The sequence below is a fragment of the Ascaphus truei genome, chromosome 20 (assembly GCF_040206685.1).
Source record: "Ascaphus truei isolate aAscTru1 chromosome 20, aAscTru1.hap1, whole genome shotgun sequence".
Classification (NCBI taxonomy): domain Eukaryota; kingdom Metazoa; phylum Chordata; class Amphibia; order Anura; family Ascaphidae; genus Ascaphus; species Ascaphus truei.
Window position 1 is genome coordinate 11,069,338 of NC_134502.1, and position 20,012 is coordinate 11,089,349.

The 20,012-nt window shown below is 49.2% G+C and overlaps 1 protein-coding gene across 1 annotated transcript in view; it reads left to right on the forward strand.

Moving 5' to 3' along the window:
* Positions 1–19,759, forward strand: part of LOC142471316 (uncharacterized) — a 46,844-nt gene extending 27,085 nt beyond the window's left edge. The window contains exons 2-4 of the mRNA XM_075578156.1: positions 3,403–3,423; positions 16,510–16,568; positions 18,129–19,759. Coding sequence (XP_075434271.1) covers positions 18,197–19,444 — 1,248 coding nt within the window. The 5' untranslated portion in view covers positions 3,403–3,423; positions 16,510–16,568; positions 18,129–18,196 and the 3' untranslated portion in view covers positions 19,445–19,759. The remainder of the gene's footprint in view (positions 1–3,402; positions 3,424–16,509; positions 16,569–18,128) is intronic.
* The last annotated feature ends 253 nt before the right edge of the window (positions 19,760–20,012 follow it).

Below are 20,012 nucleotides of genomic sequence, written 5' to 3' on the forward strand. Positions count from 1 at the left end.
GAGGTCCCTGCTCTCGCGTGGCTATCTCCTCAGGGGCTGTGACGGCATCCCTGCGCCGTCTCTCTGCGGTGTCTGTGACACTTCCGCCCCTCGCAAGATGGCCGCCGTTTCTACTCCCGTCTCTTCCGGTGACGGCGTTCCTCCTCCGCCATCTTGGATTGGGCTGACCTGCGAGGCGGACGCTTCCGAAGCCGCTCCTCCAACTCGATCCAGTTTCCCGCCTGGAGAGGGATTCCCGCTTTCTCCTCAACCTCCTTCTGCGTTTCACGCTGGGGGACCGTCCATCGCTGGATTAGACGCCATGATTGGACCACGAGGTGCGTGATAAGTCTTATTGATTTTTCTTTTTCCAGGGTGCCTTGGAACTTTGCTTTAATCCCGCTGACGGTTCTTAGGGGTTTCGTTAACGTGGGGGGGTCTCCGGTATACGGGGTTTTTGAGTGACAGCGTCGGGGCTGATGCAGCTTAAACGGGGTAACTTGAGATGAAGAAAAAAAAACGTTTTCGTCTTAACTTTGCAACTTCAGGGTTATGAACCTGATAGGGTGGCAGTGTCTGCCTCACTCGGTCTCTCCGCTGGGTGGGCTTCCCACCGTGGTCCACGCTGGGCCCATCGCTGGGGGATCTGGTTCGGCCGTTGTGGTGCCGGGAGCAGGTCCCAGCCCCAGCTTCTGGAGGAATTTATTTCCCTCCTCAGGGGCTTTTAGATGGATTCGGCGGCCATTGCGGATCACCATGAGACCGAAGGGAAAAGTCCAGTGGTATCTGACCGCCTTCTCCCGCAGTACCCTGGTGATGGGCCACAGGTCTCTTCGGCGAGCCAGTGTGATAGGTGAGATGTCTTGAAAGACGGCGATTTTAGCCCCCTCAAACTCCATGACAGGCGTGCTTCTTGATTTCTGCAGGATCTCTTCCCGGGTGCGGTAGTAATGGAAACGCACTATGATGTCCCTTGGCAGCTCATTGGGTTGGGGTTTTGAACGCAGCGCCCGGTGACACCGGTCCATCAATAATTTGTCTTTAGGGGCCTCCGGGCAAACGTGCGCCAGCCACCTCTCTACGAACTCCTCGCAGTCCACTCTGTCTTCTGGGATCCCGCGTAGGCGCACATTGTTCCGGCGATCCCTGTTCTCCGCGTCCTCTTGCCGGTCGCGGAGTTCATTTATCTGGGACTGCAGATCTGCTGTAACTTTGGTGGTTTTTTGAATGGCCTTAGAGTTTTTATCAACCCGCACCTCTAGTTCCTGTGTCCGGGTTCCCAGGCCCCCCACTTCTTTAGCTAAGGCTCATATTTCGGCTTGTAATACGTCTTTTAGGTCCTGATAGAGCCTTTCAATGTCACATCGCCTGACCGGTAGGAGCCCCTGGTCGTTCGGGTCTCCCTCACCTTCCGACTCGGAGCCCGTTCTCGATGCGGGGGCCATTGCTGTCACTGCCCTGCGGGTTCTCCCTGCGTTAAAATATTCTGGCAGCCCCCGCTTTCCGGGTGTTTTCGTCGATTTCTTCGACATCCTGGGGTCTTCTTGCAGCTTGTGTGATATTTTCTGTGGGATTTGGTGTAATATTACGTTCTGTCTATTTATTTCTGTTGGAGAGGGGCACAGAGCTATAGTATTATGCCTCCATGCTCTCCAACCTCGCGCATGCGCTCATTCGTCCTTAGTTGGTTTTAACATGACCTTTCGCCTTTTCTCCGTGATCATAGATATGGGACAAATCCGGTGATACACACCAATACCCTCCTATAACACCGGGATCAATACGAAAAAAACACGGATCGATACATAACTTTTTCCTTATTGCACGCTTCCACACATGAGCATCTGGTGAAAATTTGTAAAAGTCATAGTTTTCGATAAAATACTGATAAATTTGACCAACTGTTACCATCTTATCATCTGTTGTATTAATCGCGGCCCATATTAAATAAGCGTACGTTCTGTCGGGTTTTTGGAACACCGACTGCGGTGGTGCACTCATCTCGGAACTCTCAGGACAATAAAACAACACCAGACACTGCATGTATTTTTTAATATGAAAAGCCGAAATTGATACATTATTGTAACTTCTTCAGTACCAAGGTCAATTTACAATGAACCATTGTGGTATTTTTTTAAACAACTGCAAATCGCCACATTACTGAAGCGCATTACAATTCATGAATATCTGCCATCTGGCGGATACGCGAAGAATTGCAACCAATTAAATCCGAACCATTATCAATAAACACATCAACTGCGGGTGTGAATGCAACATGAATGCGGCATGAACGTGGTGAAGTGCGTGGCATTCGGAAAAAATCCCCGAAAAAATTCGGAGATGTTGGAGAATTAAGGGGGCCGCGGCTGTAATGGGTTGATAAGAACTGTATCAGCTCCTGCCTTTTATACCATGACCTGCTGTGTCCTGTTCCCTCCTCCACCTCCTCTGTCCAATAGGGAGCTCCCATTTGTGAATGAATATGTACAGTATCTCTCCTCTCTCTGTGTGTATATTGTGAATGCGAGAAAAAATGCAATCATTACGGGTTCATTATTTTTCAGAGTTAACCAAGTAAGAGTTTATTTCATTACGAGTATACACTGTGGAGAGCTCAATGCCAGAACTCTTCTACCCTACAGTGAAAAACACATCATCTTTATACACTGCTGAGGTATAATACATGCCCCCAGATGGCTGGCTTATGACTATAGAAAATTATAATAATACGCCCCTCCAGGAGGGGTTGACCTTTTAATGATATGGATACCTAATCAATACCAGAAAATACAGGTTTTTAATACATTACGTTTGCACTTTGGCTCACCTCTGGTGTGATGTTTCCTGTGACCACACAATTATCACCTTCCTAAGTTTAGGGCTGTTATTAAAAAATAAGGAGAAGCAGGAGAACCAAGTTTTAATCTTTTCTGTTCCTAACTTCCAATTATTTAGCAAACTCATTCACTCACAAATGGGAGTTTTACATAGGAATAGTTCTTATCTCAAACTGGTTCTGCATTCCGTTCAGTGAGAAGCTGCAGTCAGGGGGCAGAGCTAAGTGTGGCCAATTCCAATGTTCTGATTGGTCAGGGATCTTCACCAAAGCTCCTTATTGGACAGAGGAGGTGGAGGAGGGAACAGGACACAGCAGGTCATGGTAAAAAAGGCAGGAGCTGATACAGTTCTTATCAACCCATCACAGCGCTGACCCTGTGAAACCAACTCAACTGTGGTAAGTAACACAGATGAAAAAGCTTTCTAAAATGTGCTACAATATATTCAAAACGAGAACTTGGCTCAAGCCTCGGTATCCAATATCACCACTGACAGATTAAATCTGTCAGTCAGAACAGAACGGAACAGAGTTCGTATCAGTCTGTTTGTGATCATCTTTCTACAACATGTCCCTTTGTCTTCCAGCTCCAGAACCAGCTCCAGATGGTGAGTATTTAGCTAAATATATATATCACTTTATACCAGTGGTTCCCAAACTTTTTCGGTTCAAGGCTCCCCAAAGCAATCAGAATTTTTTCAAGGCTCCCCAAGGCGATCAGGATTTATCCACGGCGCCCAAAGTAAAAACAATGGTGTATATACATACCCAACAGTTGCAGTGCGCAGTTGGTGTCTCTCTCAGACACTCACTCTCTCTCTCTCTCTCAGACCTCACTCTCTCTCTCCCTCTCTCAGACCTCTCTCTCAGACCTCTCTCTCTCAGACCTCACTCTCTCTCTCAGACCTCACTCTCTCAGATCTCTCTCTCTCTGACCTCTCTTTCTCTCTCAGACCTCACTCTCTCTATCTCAGACCTCACTCTCTCAGACCTCACTCTCTCTCTCTCTCTCTCTCTCTCTCAGACCTCACTCTCTCTCTCAGACCTCACTCTCTCTCTCTCTCTCTCAGACCTCACTCTCTCTCTCAGACCTCACTCTCTCTATCTCAGACCTCACTCTCTCAGACCTCACTCTCTCTCTCTCTCTCTCTCTCTCTCTCTCTCTCTCTCTCTCTCTCAGACCTCACTCTCTCTCTCTCTCTCTCTCAGACCTCACTCTCTCTCTCTCAGACCTCACTCTCTCTCAGACCTCACTCTCTCTCTCAGACCTCACTCTCTCTCAGACCTCACTCTCTCAGATCTCTCTCTCTGACCTCTCTCTCTCTGACCTCTCTCTCAGACCTCTCTCTCTGACCCCTCTCTCTCTCTCTCTCTGACCCCTCTCTCTCTCTCTCTGACCTCTCTCTGACCTCACTCTCTCTCTGACCTCACTCTCTCTCTGACCTCACTCTCTCAGACCTCACTCTCTCTCTCAGATCTCTCTCTCTCTCTCTGACCTCTCTCTCAGACCTCTCTCTCTATCTGACCTCTCTCTCTCTCTGACCTCTCAGACCTCTCTCTCTGACCTCTCTCTCTCTCTTTCACCTCTCTCTCTGACTTCTCTCTCTCTGACCTCTGACCTCACTCTCTCTCTGACCTCACTCTCTCTCTGACCTCACTCTCAGACCTCACTCTCTCAGATCTCTCTCTCTCAGACCTCACTCTCTCTCAGACCTCACTCTCTCTCAGACCTCACTCTCTCTCAGACCTCACTCTCTCTCAGACCTCACTCTCTCTCAAACCTCACTCTCTCTCTCTCTCAATCCTCACACTCTCTCTCTCAGAACTCTCTCAGACCTCTCTCTCTCTCAGACCTCTCTCTCAGACCTCTCTTTCTCAGACCTCTCTTTCTCAGACCTCTCTCTCTCTCAGACCTCTCTTTCTCTATGACCTCTCTCTCAGACCTCTCTCTCAGACCTCTCTCTCTCAGATCTCTCTCTCTCAGACCTCTCTCTCTCTCTGACCTCACTCTCTCTGACCTCTCTCTGACCTCTCTCTCTCTGACCGCACTCTCTCAGACCTCACTCTCTCTCAGACCTCACTCTCTCTCTCAGACCTCACTCTCTCAGACCTCACTCTCTCTCAGACCTCACTCTCTCTCTCAGACCTCACTCTCTCTCTCTCAGACCTCACTCTCTCTCTCTCAGACCTCACTCTCTCTCTCAGATCTCTCTCTCGGACCTCTCTCTCTCTCTCTCTGACCTCTCTCTCTCTGACCTCACTCTCTCTCTGACCTCACTCTCTCTCTGACCTCACTCTCTCTCTCAGACCTCACTCTCTCAGACCTCACTCTCTCTCAGACCTCACTCTCTCTCTCAGACCTCACTCTCTCTCTCTCAGACCTCACTCTCTCTCTCTCAGACCTCACTCTCTCTCTCAGATCTCTCTCTCGGACCTCTCTCTCTCTCTCTCTCTCTCTCTCTCTCTCTCTCTCTCTCTCAGACCTCACTCTCTCTCTCTCTCTCTCTCAGACCTCACTCTCTCTCTCTCAGACCTCACTCTCTCTCAGACCTCACTCTCTCTCTCAGACCTCACTCTCTCTCAGACCTCACTCTCTCAGATCTCTCTCTCTGACCTCTCTCTCTCTGACCTCTCTCTCAGACCTCTCTCTCTGACCCCTCTCTCTCTCTCTCTCTGACCCCTCTCTCTCTCTCTCTGACCTCTCTCTGACCTCACTCTCTCTCTGACCTCACTCTCTCTCTGACCTCACTCTCTCAGACCTCACTCTCTCTCTCAGATCTCTCTCTCTCTCTCTGACCTCTCTCTCAGACCTCTCTCTCTATCTGACCTCTCTCTCTCTCTGACCTCTCAGACCTCTCTCTCTGACCTCTCTCTCTCTCTTTCACCTCTCTCTCTGACTTCTCTCTCTCTGACCTCTGACCTCACTCTCTCTCTGACCTCACTCTCTCTCTGACCTCACTCTCAGACCTCACTCTCTCAGATCTCTCTCTCTCAGACCTCACTCTCTCTCAGACCTCACTCTCTCTCAGACCTCACTCTCTCTCAGACCTCACTCTCTCTCAGACCTCACTCTCTCTCAAACCTCACTCTCTCTCTCTCTCAATCCTCACACTCTCTCTCTCAGAACTCTCTCAGACCTCTCTCTCTCTCAGACCTCTCTCTCAGACCTCTCTTTCTCAGACCTCTCTTTCTCAGACCTCTCTCTCTCTCAGACCTCTCTTTCTCTATGACCTCTCTCTCAGACCTCTCTCTCAGACCTCTCTCTCTCAGATCTCTCTCTCTCAGACCTCTCTCTCTCTCTGACCTCACTCTCTCTGACCTCTCTCTGACCTCTCTCTCTCTGACCGCACTCTCTCAGACCTCACTCTCTCTCAGACCTCACTCTCTCTCTCAGACCTCACTCTCTCAGACCTCACTCTCTCTCAGACCTCACTCTCTCTCTCAGACCTCACTCTCTCTCTCTCAGACCTCACTCTCTCTCTCTCAGACCTCACTCTCTCTCTCAGATCTCTCTCTCGGACCTCTCTCTCTCTCTCTCTGACCTCTCTCTCTCTGACCTCACTCTCTCTCTGACCTCACTCTCTCTCTGACCTCACTCTCTCTCTCAGACCTCACTCTCTCTCTCAGATCTCTCTCTCTCTGACCTCTCTCTCTCTCTGACCTCTCTCAGACCTCACTCTCTCTCAGACCTCACTCTCTCTCAGACCTCACTCTCTCTCTCTCTCTCTCTCTCTCTCTCAGACCTCTCTCTCGGACCTCTCTCTCTCTCAGACCTCTCTCTCTCAGACCTCTCTTTCTCAGACCTCTCTCTCTCAGACCTCTCTCTCTCTCTCGCAGACCTCTCTCTCAGACCTCTCTCTCTCAGATCTCTCTCTCTCTGACCTCACTCTCTCAGATCTCTCTCTCTCTGACCTCACTCTCTCAGACCTCTCTCTCTCAGACCTCTCTCTCTCTGACCTCACTCTCTCTGACCTCTCTCTCTCTCTGACCTGTCTCTCTCTCTCTCTCTCTCTCTCTCTGACCTCTCTCTCTCTCTCTCTGACCTCTCTCTCTCTCTCTCTCTGACCTCTCTCTCTCTGACCTCTCTCTCTCTCTGACCTCTCTCTGACCTCTCTCTCAGACCTCTCTCTCTGACCTCTCTCTCTCTCTGACCTCTCTCTCAGACCTATCTCTCTCTCTCTCTGACCTCTCTCTCTCTCTCTGACCTCTCTCTCTCTCTGACCTCTCTCTCTCTGACCTCACTCTCTCTCTGACCTCACTCTCTCAGACCTCACGCTCTCTCAGATCTCTCTCTGACCTCTCTCTCTCTCTCTCTGACCTCTCTCTCTCTGACCTCACTCTCTCTCTGACCTCACTCTCTCTCTCAGATCTCTCTCTCTCTCAGACCTCACTCTCTCTCTCTGACCTCTGTCAGACCTCTCTCTGACCTCTCTCTGACCTCTCTCTGACCTCTCTCTCAGACCTCTCTCTCTGACCTCTCTCTCTCTCTCTGACCTCTCTCTCTCTCTCAGACCTCTCTCTCTCTCTGACCTCTCTCTCTCTCTCTCTCTCTGACCTCTCTCTCTCTGACCTCACTCTCTCTCTGACCTCACTCTCTCAGACCTCACGCTCTCTCCGATCTCTCTCTGACCTCACTCTCTCTCTGACCATCACTCTCTCTCTCAGATCTCTCTCTCTCTCTGACCTCACTCTCTCTCAGACCTCACTCTCTCTCTCTCTCTGACCTCTCTCTCTCTGACCTCACTCTCTCTCTGACCATCACTCTCTCTCTCAGACCTCTCTCTCTATCTGACCTCTCTCTCTATCTGACCTCTCTCTCTCTGACCTCTCAGACCTCTCTCTCTGACCTCTCTCTCTCTTTCACCTCTCTCTGACTTCTCTCTCTCTGACCTCACTCTCTCAGACATCACTCTCTCAGATCTCTCTCTGACCTCTCTGACCTCACTCTCTCTCTGACCTCACTCTCTCTCTGACCTCACTCTCTCTCTGACCTCACTCTCTCTCAGACCTCACTCTCTCTCAGACCTCACTCTCTCAGACCTCACTCTCTCTCTCTCAAACCTCACTCTCTCTCTCTCTCAAACCTCACTCTCTATCTCTCTCTCTCTCTCTCTCTCAGAACTCTCTCTCAGACCTCTCTCTCAGACCTCTCTTTCTCAGACCGCTCTTTCTCAGACCTCTCTCTCTCTCAGACCTCTCTTTCTCTATGACCTCTCTCTCAGACCTCTCTCTCTCAGATCTCTCTCTCTCTCAGACCTCTCTCTCTCTCAAACCTCACTCTCTCTCTCAAACCACACTCTCTCTCTCTCTCTCTCTCAGAACTCTCTCTCAGACCTCTCTCTCTCAGACCTCTCTCTCAGACCTCTCTTTCTCAGACCTCTCTCTCTCTCAGACCTCTCTTTCTCTATGACCTCTCTCTCAGACCTCTCTCAGACCTCTCTCTCTCAGATCTCTCTCTCTCTCAGACCTCTCTCTCTCAGACCTCACTCTCTCTGACCTCTCTCTCTCTGACCTCTCTCTGACCTCTCTCTCTCTGACCTCTCTCTCTCTGACCTCACTCTCTCAGACCTCACTCTCTCTCTCAGACCTCACTCTCTCAGACCTCACTCTCTCAGACCTCACTCTCTCTCTCAGACCTCACTCTCTCTCTCAGACCTCACTCTCTCTCTCAGACCTCACTCTCTCTCTCAGACCTCACTCTCTCTCTCAGACCTCACTCTCTCTCTCTCAGATCTCTCTCTCTGACCTCACTCTCTGTCTCAGATCTCTCTCTCTCTCTGACCTCTCTCTCTGACCTCTCTCTCTCTGACCTCTCTCTCTCTCTGACCTCTCTCAGACCTCTCTCTCTCTCAGATCTCTCTCTCTCTCTGACCTCACTCTCTCAGACCTCTCTCTCTCTCTGACCTCTCTCTCTCTGACCTCACTCTCTGATCTCTCTCTCTCTCTCTCTCTCTCTCTGACCTCTCTCTCTGACCTCTCTCTCTGACCTCTATCTCTCTCTCTCTCTCTCTCAGACCTCACTCTCTCTCTCTCTCTCTCTCTCTCTCTCTCTCTCTCAGACCTCACTCTCTCTCAGACCTCACTCTCTCTCTCAGACCTCACTCTCTCTCAGACCTCACTCTCTCTCTCAGACCTCACTCTCTCTCAGACCTCACTCTCTCAAATCTCTCTCTCTGACCTCTCTCTCTGACCTCTCTCTCTGACCCCTCTCTCTCTCTCTGACCCCCCTCTCTCTCTCTGACCCCTCTCTCTCACCTCTCTCTGACCTCACTCTCTCTCTGACCTCACTCTCTCTCTGACCTCACTCTCTCAGACCTCTCTCTCTCTCTCTCTGACCTCTCTCTCAGACCTCTCTCTCTATCTGACCTCTCTCTCTCTGACCTCTCAGACCTCTCTCTCTGACCTCTCTCTCTCTCTCTTTCACCTCTCTCTCTGACTTCTCTCTCTCTGACCTCTGACCTCACTCTCTCTCTGACCTCACTCTCTCTCTGACCTCACTCTCTCAGACCTCACTCTCTCAGATCTCTCTCTCTCTGACCTCTCTCTCAGACCTCACTCTCTCTCAGACCTCACTCTCTCTCAGACCTCACTCTCTCTCAGACCTCACTCTCTCTCAGACCTCACTCTCTCTCAAACCTCACTCTCTCTCTCTCTCTCTCTCTCAAACCTCACTCTCTCTCTCTCAGAACTCTCTCTCAGACCTCTCTCTCTCTCAGACCTCTCTCTCAGACCTCTCTTTCTCAGACCTCTCTTTCTCAGACCTCTCTCTCTCTCAGACCTCTCTTTCTCTATGACCTCTCTCTCAGACCTCTCTCTCAGCCCTCTCTCTCTCAGATCTCTCTCTCTCAGACCTCTCTCTCTCAGACCTCTCTCTCTCTGACCTCACTCTCTCTGACCTCTCTCTGACCTCTCTCTCTGACCTCACTCTCTCAGACCTCACTCTCTCTCAGACCTCACTCTCTCTCTCAGACCTCACTCTCTCAGACCTCACTCTCTCTCAGACCTCACTCTCTCAGACCTCACTCTCTCTCTCAGACCTCACTCTCTCTCTCAGATCTCTCTCTCAGATCTCTCTCTCTGACCTCACTCTCTGTCTCAGATCTCTCTCTCGGACCTCTCTCTCTCTCTGACCTCTCTCTCTCTGACCTCTCTCTCTCTGACCTCACTCTCTCTCTGACCTCTCTCTCTCTCTCTTTCACCTCTCTCTCTGACTTCTCTCTCTCTGACCTCTGACCTCACTCTCTCTCTGACCTCACTCTCTCTCTGACCTCACTCTCTCTGACCTCACTCTCTCAGACCTCTCTCTCTCTGACCTCTCTCTCTCTGACCTCACTCTCTGATATCTCTCTCTCTCTCTCTCTCTGACCTCTCTCTCTCTCTGACCTCTATCTCTCTCTCTCTCTCAGACCTCTCTCTCTCTGACCTCACTCTCTCTCTCTCAGACCTCTCTCTCTTTCTCAGACCTCTCTCTCTCTGACCTCACTCTCTCTGACCTCACTCTCTCTCAGACCTCTCTCTCTCTCAGACCTCTCTCTCTCTCAGACCTCTCTCTCTCAGACCTCTCACTCTCAGACCTCTCTCTCTCTGACCTCTCTCTCAGACCTCTCTTTCTCAGATCTCTCTCTCTGACCTCACTCTCTCTCAGACCTCTCTCTCTCAGACCTCTCTCTGACCTCACTCTCTCTGACCTCTCTCCCTCTGACCTCTCTCTCTCTCAGACCTCTCTCTCAGACCTCTCTTTCTCAGACCTCTCTTTCTCAGACCTCTCTCTCTCTCAGACCTCTCTTTCTCTATGACCTCTCTCTCAGACCTCTCTCTCAGCCCTCTCTCTCTCAGATCTCTCTCTCTCAGACCTCTCTCTCTCAGACCTCTCTCTCTCTGACCTCACTCTCTCTGACCTCTCTCTGACCTCTCTCTCTGACCTCACTCTCTCAGACCTCACTCTCTCTCAGACCTCACTCTCTCTCTCAGACCTCACTCTCTCAGACCTCACTCTCTCTCAGACCTCACTCTCTCTCTCAGACCTCACTCTCTCTCTCAGACCTCACTCTCTCTCTCAGATCTCTCTCTCTGTCTCAGATCTCTCTCTCGGACCTCTCTCTCTCTCGGACCTCTCTCTCTCTCTGACCTCTCTCTCTCTGACCTCACTCTCTCTCTGACCTCACTCTCTCTCTGACCTCACTCTCTCTCTCAGACCTCACTCTCTCTCTCAGATCTCTCTCTCTCTCTGACCTCTCTCTCTCTCTGACCTCTCTCAGACCTCACTCTCTCTCAGACCTCACTCTCTCTCAGACCTCACTCTCTCTCTCTCTCTCTCTCAGACCTCTCTCTCTCGGACCTCTCTCTCTCTCAGACCTCTCTCTCAGACCTCTCTCTCTCAGACCTCTCTCTCTCAGACCTCTCTTTCTCAGACCTCTCTCTCTCAGACCTCTCTCTCAGACCTCTCTCTCTCAGATCTCTCTCTCTCTGACCTCACTCTCTCAGATCTCTCTCTCTCTGACCTCACTCTCTCAGACCTCTCTCTCTCAGACCTCTCTCTCTCTGACCTCACTCTCTCTGACCTCTCTCTCTCTCAGACCTCTCTCTCTGACCTCTCTCTCTCTCTCTCTCTCTCTCTGACCTCTCTCTCTCTCTGACCTCTCTCTCTCTGACCTCTCTCTCTCTCTCTCTGACCTCTCTCTGACCTCTCTCTCAGACCTCTCTCTCTGACCTCTCTCTCTCTCTCTCAGACCTCTCTCTCTCTCTCTCTGACCTCTCTCTCTCTCTCTCTGACCTCTCTCTCTCTCTGACCTCTCTCTCTCTGACCTCACTCTCTCTCTGACCTCACTCTCTCAGACCTCACGCTCTCTCAGATCTCTCTCTGACCTCTCTCTCTCTCTCTCTGACCTCTCTCTCTGACCTCACTCTCTCTCTGACCTCACTCTCTCTCTCAGATCTCTCTCTCTCTCTGACCTCACTCTCTCTCTCAGACCTCACTCTCTCTCTCTCTGACCTCTGTCAGACCTCTCTCTCTATCTGACCTCTCAGACCTCTCTCTCTGACCTCTCTCTCTCTCTCTGACTTCTCTCTCTCTGACCTCTCTCTGACCTCACTCTCTCTGACCTCACTCTCTCAGACCTTACTCTCTCAGATCTCTCTCTCTCTCTGACCTCTCTCTGACCTCACTCTCTCTCTGACCTCACTCTCTCTGACCTCACTCTCTCTCTGACCTCACTCTCTCTCTGACCTCACTCTCTCTCAGACCTCACTCTCTCTCTCTCTCTCAGACCTCTCTCTCTCAGATCTCTCTCTCTCTGACCTCACTCTCTCAGATCTCTCTCTCTCTGACCTCACTCTCTCAGACCTCTCTCTCTCAGACCTCTCTCTCTCTGACCTCACTCTCTTTGACCGCTCTCTCTCTCTGACCTGTCTCTCTCTCAGACCTCTCTCTCTGACCTCTCTCTCTGACCTCTCTCTCTCTCTCTCTGACCTCTCTCTGACCTCTCTCTCTCTCTCTCTGACCTCTCTCTGACCTCTCTCTGACCTCTCTCTCTCTCTCTGACCTCTCTCTCTCAGACCTCTCTCTCTCTCTCTCTCTGACCTCTCTCTCTCTCTCTCTGACCTCTCTCTCTCTCTGACCTCTCTCTCTCTGACCTCTCTCTCTCTGACCTCACTCTCTCTCTGACCTCACTCTCTCAGACCTCACGCTCTCTCAGATCTCTCTCTGACCTCTCTCTCTCTGACCTCACTCTCTCTCTGACCATCACTCTCTCTCTCAGATCTCTCTCTCTCTTTGACCTCAATCTCTCTCTCAGACCTCACTCTCTCTCTCTCTGACCTCTGTCAGACCTCTCTCTCTATCTGACCTCTCTCTCTCTGACCTCTCAGACCTCTCTCTCTGACCTCTCTCTCTCTCTCTTTCACCTCTCTCTCTCTCTGACTTCTCTCTCTCTGACCTCTCTCTGACCTCACTCTCTCTCTGACCTCACTCTCTCAGACATCACTCTCTCAGATCTCTCTCTCTCTGACCTCTCTCTCAGACCTCTCTCTCTGACCTCACTCTCTCTGACCATCACTCTCTCTCTCAGATCTCTCTCTCTCTCTGACCTCACTCTCTCTCTCAGACCTCACTCTCTCTCTCTCTGACCTCTGTCAGACCTCTCTCTCTATCTGACCTCTCTCTCTCTGACCTCTCAGACCTCTCTCTCTGACCTCTCTCTCTCTTTCACCTCTCTCTCTCTCTGACTTCTCTCTCTCTGACCTCTCTCTGACCTCACTCTCTCTCTGACCTCACTCTCTCAGACATCACTCTCTCAGATCTCTCTCTCTCTCTGACCTCTCTCTCAGACCTCTCTCTCTGACCTCACTCTCTCTCTGACCTCACTCTCTCTCAGACCTCACTCTCTCTCAGACCTCACTCTCAGACCTCACTCTCTCTCTCAAACCTCACTCTCTCTCTCAAACCTCACTCTCTCTCTCTCTCTCTCTCTCTCTCTCTCTCTCTCTCTCTCTCTCTCTCAGAACTCTCTCTCAGACCTCTCTCTCTCAGACCTCTCTCTCAGACCTCTCTTTCTCAGACCTCTCTCTCTCTCAGACCTCTCTTTCTCTATGACCTCTCTCTCAGATCTCTCTCTCTCTCAGACCTCTCTCTCTCTCTCTCAAACCTCACTCTCTCTCTCAAACCTCACTCTCTCTCTCTCTCTCTCAGAACTCTCTCTCAGACCTCTCTCTCAGACCTCTCTTTCTCAGACCTCTCTCTCTCTCAGACCTCTCTTTCTCTATGACCTCTCTCTCAGACCTCTCTCTCAGACCTCTCTCTCTCAGATCTCTCTCTCTCTCAGACCTCACTCTCTCTGACCTCTCTCTCTCTGACCTCTCTCTGACCTCTCTCTCTCTGACCTCACTCTCTCAGACCTCACTCTCTCTCTCAGACCTCACTCTCTCTCTCAGACCTCACTCTCTCAGACCTCACTCTCTCTCTCAGACCTCACTCTCTCTCTCAGACCTCACTCTCTCTCTCAGACCTCACTCTCTCAGATCTCTCTCTCTGACCTCACTCTCTGTCTCAGATCTCTCTCTCTCTCTGACCTCTCTCTCTCTCTGACCTCTCTCTCTCTCTGACCTCTCTCTCTCTCTGACCTCTCTCTCTCTGACCTCTCTCTCTCTCTGACCTCTCTCTCTCTCAGACCTCTCTCTCTCTCAGATCTCTCTCTCTCTCTCTGACCTCACTCTCTCAGACCTCTCTCTCTCTGACCTCTCTCTCTCTGACCTCACTCTCTGATCTCTCTCTCTCTCTCTCTCTCTGACCTCTCTCTCTCTCTGACCTCTATCTCTCTCTCTCTCTCAGACCTCTCTCTCTCTGACCTCACTCTCTCTCTCTCAGACCTCTCTCTCTTTCTCAGACCTCTCTCTCTCTGACCTCACTCTCTCTGACCTCACTCTCTCTCAGACCTCTCTCTCTCTCAGACCTCTCTCTCTCTCAGACCTCTCTCTCTCAGACCTCTCACTCTCAGACCTCTCTCTCTCTCTCTGACCTCTCTCTCAGACCTCTCTTTCTCAGATCTCTCTCTCTCTGACCTCACTCTCTCTCTCAGACCTCTCTCTCTCAGACCTCTCTCTGACCTCACTCTCTCTGACCTCTCTCCCTCTGACCTCTCTCTCTCTCTGACCTCTCTCTCTCTGACCTCACTCTCTCTCAGACCTCACTCTCTCTCTCAGACCTCACGCTCTCTCTCAGACCTCACGCTCTCTCTCAGATCTCTCTCTCTCTGACCTCTCTCTCTCAGACCTCTCTCTCTAACCTCTCTCTCTCTCTGACCTCTCTCTCTCTCTGACATCTCTCTCTCTGACCTCACTCTCTCTCTGACCTCACTCTCTCTCTGACCTCACTCTCTCTCTCAGATCTCACTCTCTCAGACCTCACTCTCTCTCAGATCTCACTCTCTCAGACCTCACTCTCAGATCTCTCTCTCTCTCTGACCTCTCTCTCTCTGACCTCTCTCTCTCAGACCTCTCTCTCTCTGATCTCTCTCTCTCTGACCTCTCTCTCTCTGACCTCTCTCTCTCTGACCTCTCTCTCTCTGACCTCTCTCTCTCTCAGACCCCACTCTCTCTCAGACGTCACTCTCTCTCAGACCTCACTCTCTCTCAGACCTCACTCTCTCTCTCAGACCTCACTCTCTCTCTCTCTCTCTCTCTCTCTCTCTCTCTCTCAGACCTCTCTCTCTCTCAGACCTCTCTCTCTCAGACCTCTCTCTCTCTCTCTGACCTCTCTCTTTCTCAGACCTCTCTCTCTCAGACCTCTCTCTCAGATCTCTCTCTCTCTCTGACCTTACTCTCTCTCTCTCTGACCTCACTCTCTCTGACCTCACTCTCTCTGACCTCACTCTCTCTGACCTCACTCTCTCTGACCTCTATCTCTCTCTGACCTCTCTCTCTCTGACCTCTCTCTCAGACCTCTCTCTCTCAGACCTCTCTCTCTCTCTGACCTCTCTCTTTCTCAGACCTCTCTCTCTCAGACCTCTCTCTCAGATCTCTCTCTCTCTGACCTCACTCTCTCTCTCTCAGACCTCTCTCTCAGACCTCTCTCTCTCTGACCTCACTCTCTCTGACCTCACTCTCTCTGACCTCTATCTCTCTCTGACCTCTCTCTCTCTCTGACCTCTCTCTCTCTCAGACCTCTCTCTCTGATCTCTCTTTCTGACCTCACTATCTCAGACCTCTCTTTCTCAGACCTCTCTCTCTATCTCTCTCCTCTCTCTCTCAGACCTCTCTCTCTCTCTCTCTCTCTCTCTCTCTCTCTCTCTCTCTCTCTCTCAGACCTCTCTCTCAGACCTCTCTCTGACATCTCTCTCTCTCTGACTTCTCTCTCTCTGACCTCTCTCACTCTAACCTCTCTCTCTCTCTCTGACCTCTCTCTCTTTCTCTGACCTCTCTCTCTCTGACCTCTCTCTCTCTGACCTCTTTCTCTCGCTGTCCTCTCTCTCTCTCTCAGACCTCTCTCTCTCTCTGACCTCTTTCTCTCGCTGTCCTCTCTCTCTCTCTCAGACCTCTCTCTCTCTCTCTGACCTCTCTCTCTCTCTGACCTCTCTCTCTCTCTGACCTCTCTCTCTCTCTCAGACCTCTCTCTCTCAGATCTCTCTCTCTCTCTGACCTCACTCTCTCTCTCAGACCTCTCTCTCTCTCTCTCTCTCCGACCTCTCTCTCTCTCTCAGACCTCTCTCTCTTTCTCAGACCTCTCTCTCTTTCTCAGACCTCTCTCTTTCTCAGACCTCTCTCTTTCTCAGACCTCTCTCTCTGACCTCACTCTCTCTGACCTCACTCTCTCTCAGACCTCACTCTCTCTCAGACCTCACTCTCTCAGACCTCACTCTCTCAGACCTCACTCTGTCAGACACAGACAGACGGACACTTTCTCTCACAGACAGACACTCTCTCACAGACAGACAGACACTCTCTCACTCACAGACAGACACTCTCACTCACAGACACACTCTCACTCTGACATCTCTCAGACAGACACTCTCACTCTCTCAGACACACTCTCTCTCTCACTCTCTCAGACACACTCTCTCAGGGAGGGAGGAAAGGCAGGAGATCCGTGCAGGTCATTAAAGACATCAGAGGCTTTGTCTGAGCCCAGTGCTGCCTCCAATGTTTCCGAAACGTTGGTGTTTTGTGCCTGCTTTACTAATACAATTCTTTTTGCTAATTAGTGTGCTGTCTCTTCCTTGCTGTGCCTACTTTGGATTCCCTGGATTCTCTGGTCTGCCTGGTAAGGAGCCTTTGATTATATATATATATATATATATATATTTATATTTATATATATATATATATATATATATATATATATATATATATATATATATATATACGGAAGAAGAGATCAGTGTATCTCGAAAGCTCACACAAATAAAAGCATTTTGTTAGCCACAGAACGGTATCATCTATTTATTTTTTGATTATTGAAGCTCGGCTAACACGAACTCATACTTCTACATGTATATATATATATATATATAAATATATAAAAGTGAAAAAATGTTTGTCTGTCACTTTGTGCCCCCTGTGATTGGCTGGCGGATGGCCACAGCTCATTGTCCTGCGGGTGGGCTGACGTCACGGTCACGCCTACGCAGGACGTGACAGTCACACCACCCTTAGCACACTGCCGCCACCCCCAGTGAGCCGGGAGCCGGGAACCAGCCCCCCTGGCCGCCGCCACCCCCAGTGAGCCTGAAGCCAGTCCCCCCGCAGCGCACCGCCGCCACCCCCCATTGCCTGCGAACACCCTCCCGTCTCCCGCACTCCCCCACCCCCCCACGGAGCCGGCGCTGACAACCAACCGCCGCCGCCACTGAAGCGCACCGCCGCCACCCCCGCGGGGAACCAGCCTGCATGTCCTCGCAGCGCACCGCCATCAACCGCCTCCGCAGCGCACCACCCTCAATGCCTGTCAATGGGCGGGGGAGCCCAGCTGTGAACGGGGGGAAATGAAGATCTGAACGGGGGGGTCGGCGCTCTGAACGGGGGGGCTGCATTACTATGAAGGGGAGAAAACGCCGGACATGAGAGAGAGGGTGAGGACAGAAGGGAAGTGGGAAACAGAGAGGGGAAAGGGAAGAGAGACAGAGAGGGGGGAGCGGAGAAAGAGGGTGGGAACGGAGAGAGCCGGAGAGCAGTGAGAGGGGGAGCGCCCCCCCACTAAGCTGGCGGAACGGGAGGGAGGCCACGTTGTGCATGGGGGAGGCGCATTAATGTGAAGGGGGGGAAACGCCGGAGAAAAGAGATTGGGGGAGAGAGTGGAAGTGGGACACAGAGAGGGTAATTGGGACAGAGACACAGGGGGGGGAGTGGAGAAAGAAGGATGGAACGGAGACGGGAGGGAGCGGAGAGAGACCAGGGGAGCGAACAGAGGAGGGGAGCGGAGAGACATGGGGAGCAGGAAAATTAAATCCCGGGCAACGCCAGGTAGATCAGCTAGTATAACATATTTCATAACAAAAGGAAACTTGATCACAAATTAGTATATCTATCAATAATTTAAAAAATGTCCTTTTGTAACTTTACCTTTCCCATAATAAAGTGGAAATGTATGTGGTACACGCTTCCTGATTTTATAAATAGATATATATATATATCAGGGTGGCCATATCCTCACAAATTAAGTTTATTGCAATTTTGAATGCATTTGAAACATTTACTGAATACCCAATTTGTTATACATCTTACCATGTGTATCCTGTCTTTACATTCTTAAACTAAATTTGACGTTTGAAAATAATTTTTTGTATCCGATGTTAATGAATTTCTTTATAAATGTTTTTCCCAGCTGATGGATTCAGGAGCAGCAATTCCCCTGAAGGATATCACATTTTGCTCTGTTCACCAGATTGTGTAATGGAAGATACCAGTGTTACCCAAATGTATCACAGAGCAAATCACATTAGTCAGGATATACCAAGCCAGAGTCTGAGAGAAACTGTGAGCATTATGGCTAAGGAATCAACCTCACAGGAAGAAGGAAATCTCCCAGGCTCCCACATTTATACTATCAGAGAACATACAGGGACGGAATATGCATCTCCTATTACAACGTGTAACAAAGGAAACATGAATGCAGGGAACGTTCACAAGAACTTGTCAGTAAAAGAAAAAACATTTGTATGTTCTGAATGTGGGAAATGTTTCACAAAAAACTTTGCTCTTGTTACACATCAGAGAATTCATACAGGAGAAAAACCATTTGTATGTTCTGAATGTGGGGAATGTTTTACCCAGAGCTCTCATCTTGTTATACATCAGAAAAGTCACACAGGAAAAAGACACTTTGTATGTTCTGAATGTGGGAAATGTTTCACAGGTAACTTTGCTCTTGTTACACATCAGAGAGTTCATACAGGAGAAAAACCCTTTGAATGTTCTGAATGTGGGAAATGTTTTACCCAGAACGCTCATCTTGTTATACATCAGAAAAGTCACACAGGAGAAAGACCATTTGTTTGTTCTGAATGTGGGAAATGTTTCACATGTAAATCTGGTCTCCTTCGACATCAGAGACGTCACACAGGAGAAAGACCATTTGTATGTTCTGAATGTGGGAAATGTTGTACTCATAACTTTAATCTTGTTGCACATCAGAGAATTCACACAGGGGAAAAACCATTTGTATGTTCTGAATGTGGGAAATGTTTTACAAATAACTTTGATCTTGTTACACATCAGAGAATTCACACAGGGGAAAAACCATTTGTATGTTCTGAATGTGGGAAATGGTTCACCTATAACTCTGCTCTCCTTAGACATCAGAGAATACACACAGGAGAAAGACCATTTGTATGTTCTGAATGTGGGAAATGTTTTACTAATAACTTTAATCTTATTACACATCAGAGAATTCACACAGGGGAAAAACCATTTGTATGTTCTGAATGTGGGAAATGTTTTACCCAGAACGCTCATCTTGTTATACATCAGAGACATCACACAGGAGAAAGACCATTTGTGTGTTCTGAATGTGGGAAATGTTTCACATATGACTCTGCTCTTGTTACACATCAAAGAGTTCACATGAGAAAAACAAGATCACCAGAACAATCTATCGGAGACTCTCACAGCCACCAACAGTCTAAGTTCTTTCAAAACTAAAGCTGTCTCTCATTTTAATCTGGTCTGTAACTGTTACATACGCCTATAATATATATTATCTCTAACTGTGCATGCTAGGTCTTGTATATAATGTATACCCTGTTCACTTATGTAACGATGTATTTGTAACCATGTATTATTTGTCATCATAACTCTGTGCCCAGGACATACTTGAAAATGAGAGGTAACTCTCAATGTATTACTTCCTGGTAAAACATTTGATAAATAAATACATTTGTGTGTTCTGAATGCAGGAAATGTTTTGCTAATAAGTCATGTTGCACATCAGAGAGTTCACATAGGAGAAAAATTATGTTTTCTCTAAATGTCGTCAATGTTTTACTCACACAAGTTTACTTTGTAATATTGCATGCTGAAAATTATTTTATTTTTGTAAAAAAAATATCTTTAAACTTATGAAAACATAATTCTGTACATTTCTTATAATTCTGGGGAATGTTTTGCTTTTTTGAAATTTGTATTGTTTTTTTTTTTTTAAGTACTGTTAATTGGAAATTCCTTAAAGGAGAAAGATTAATCAGACTGCTGTCCCTAGGTATAATCCTAG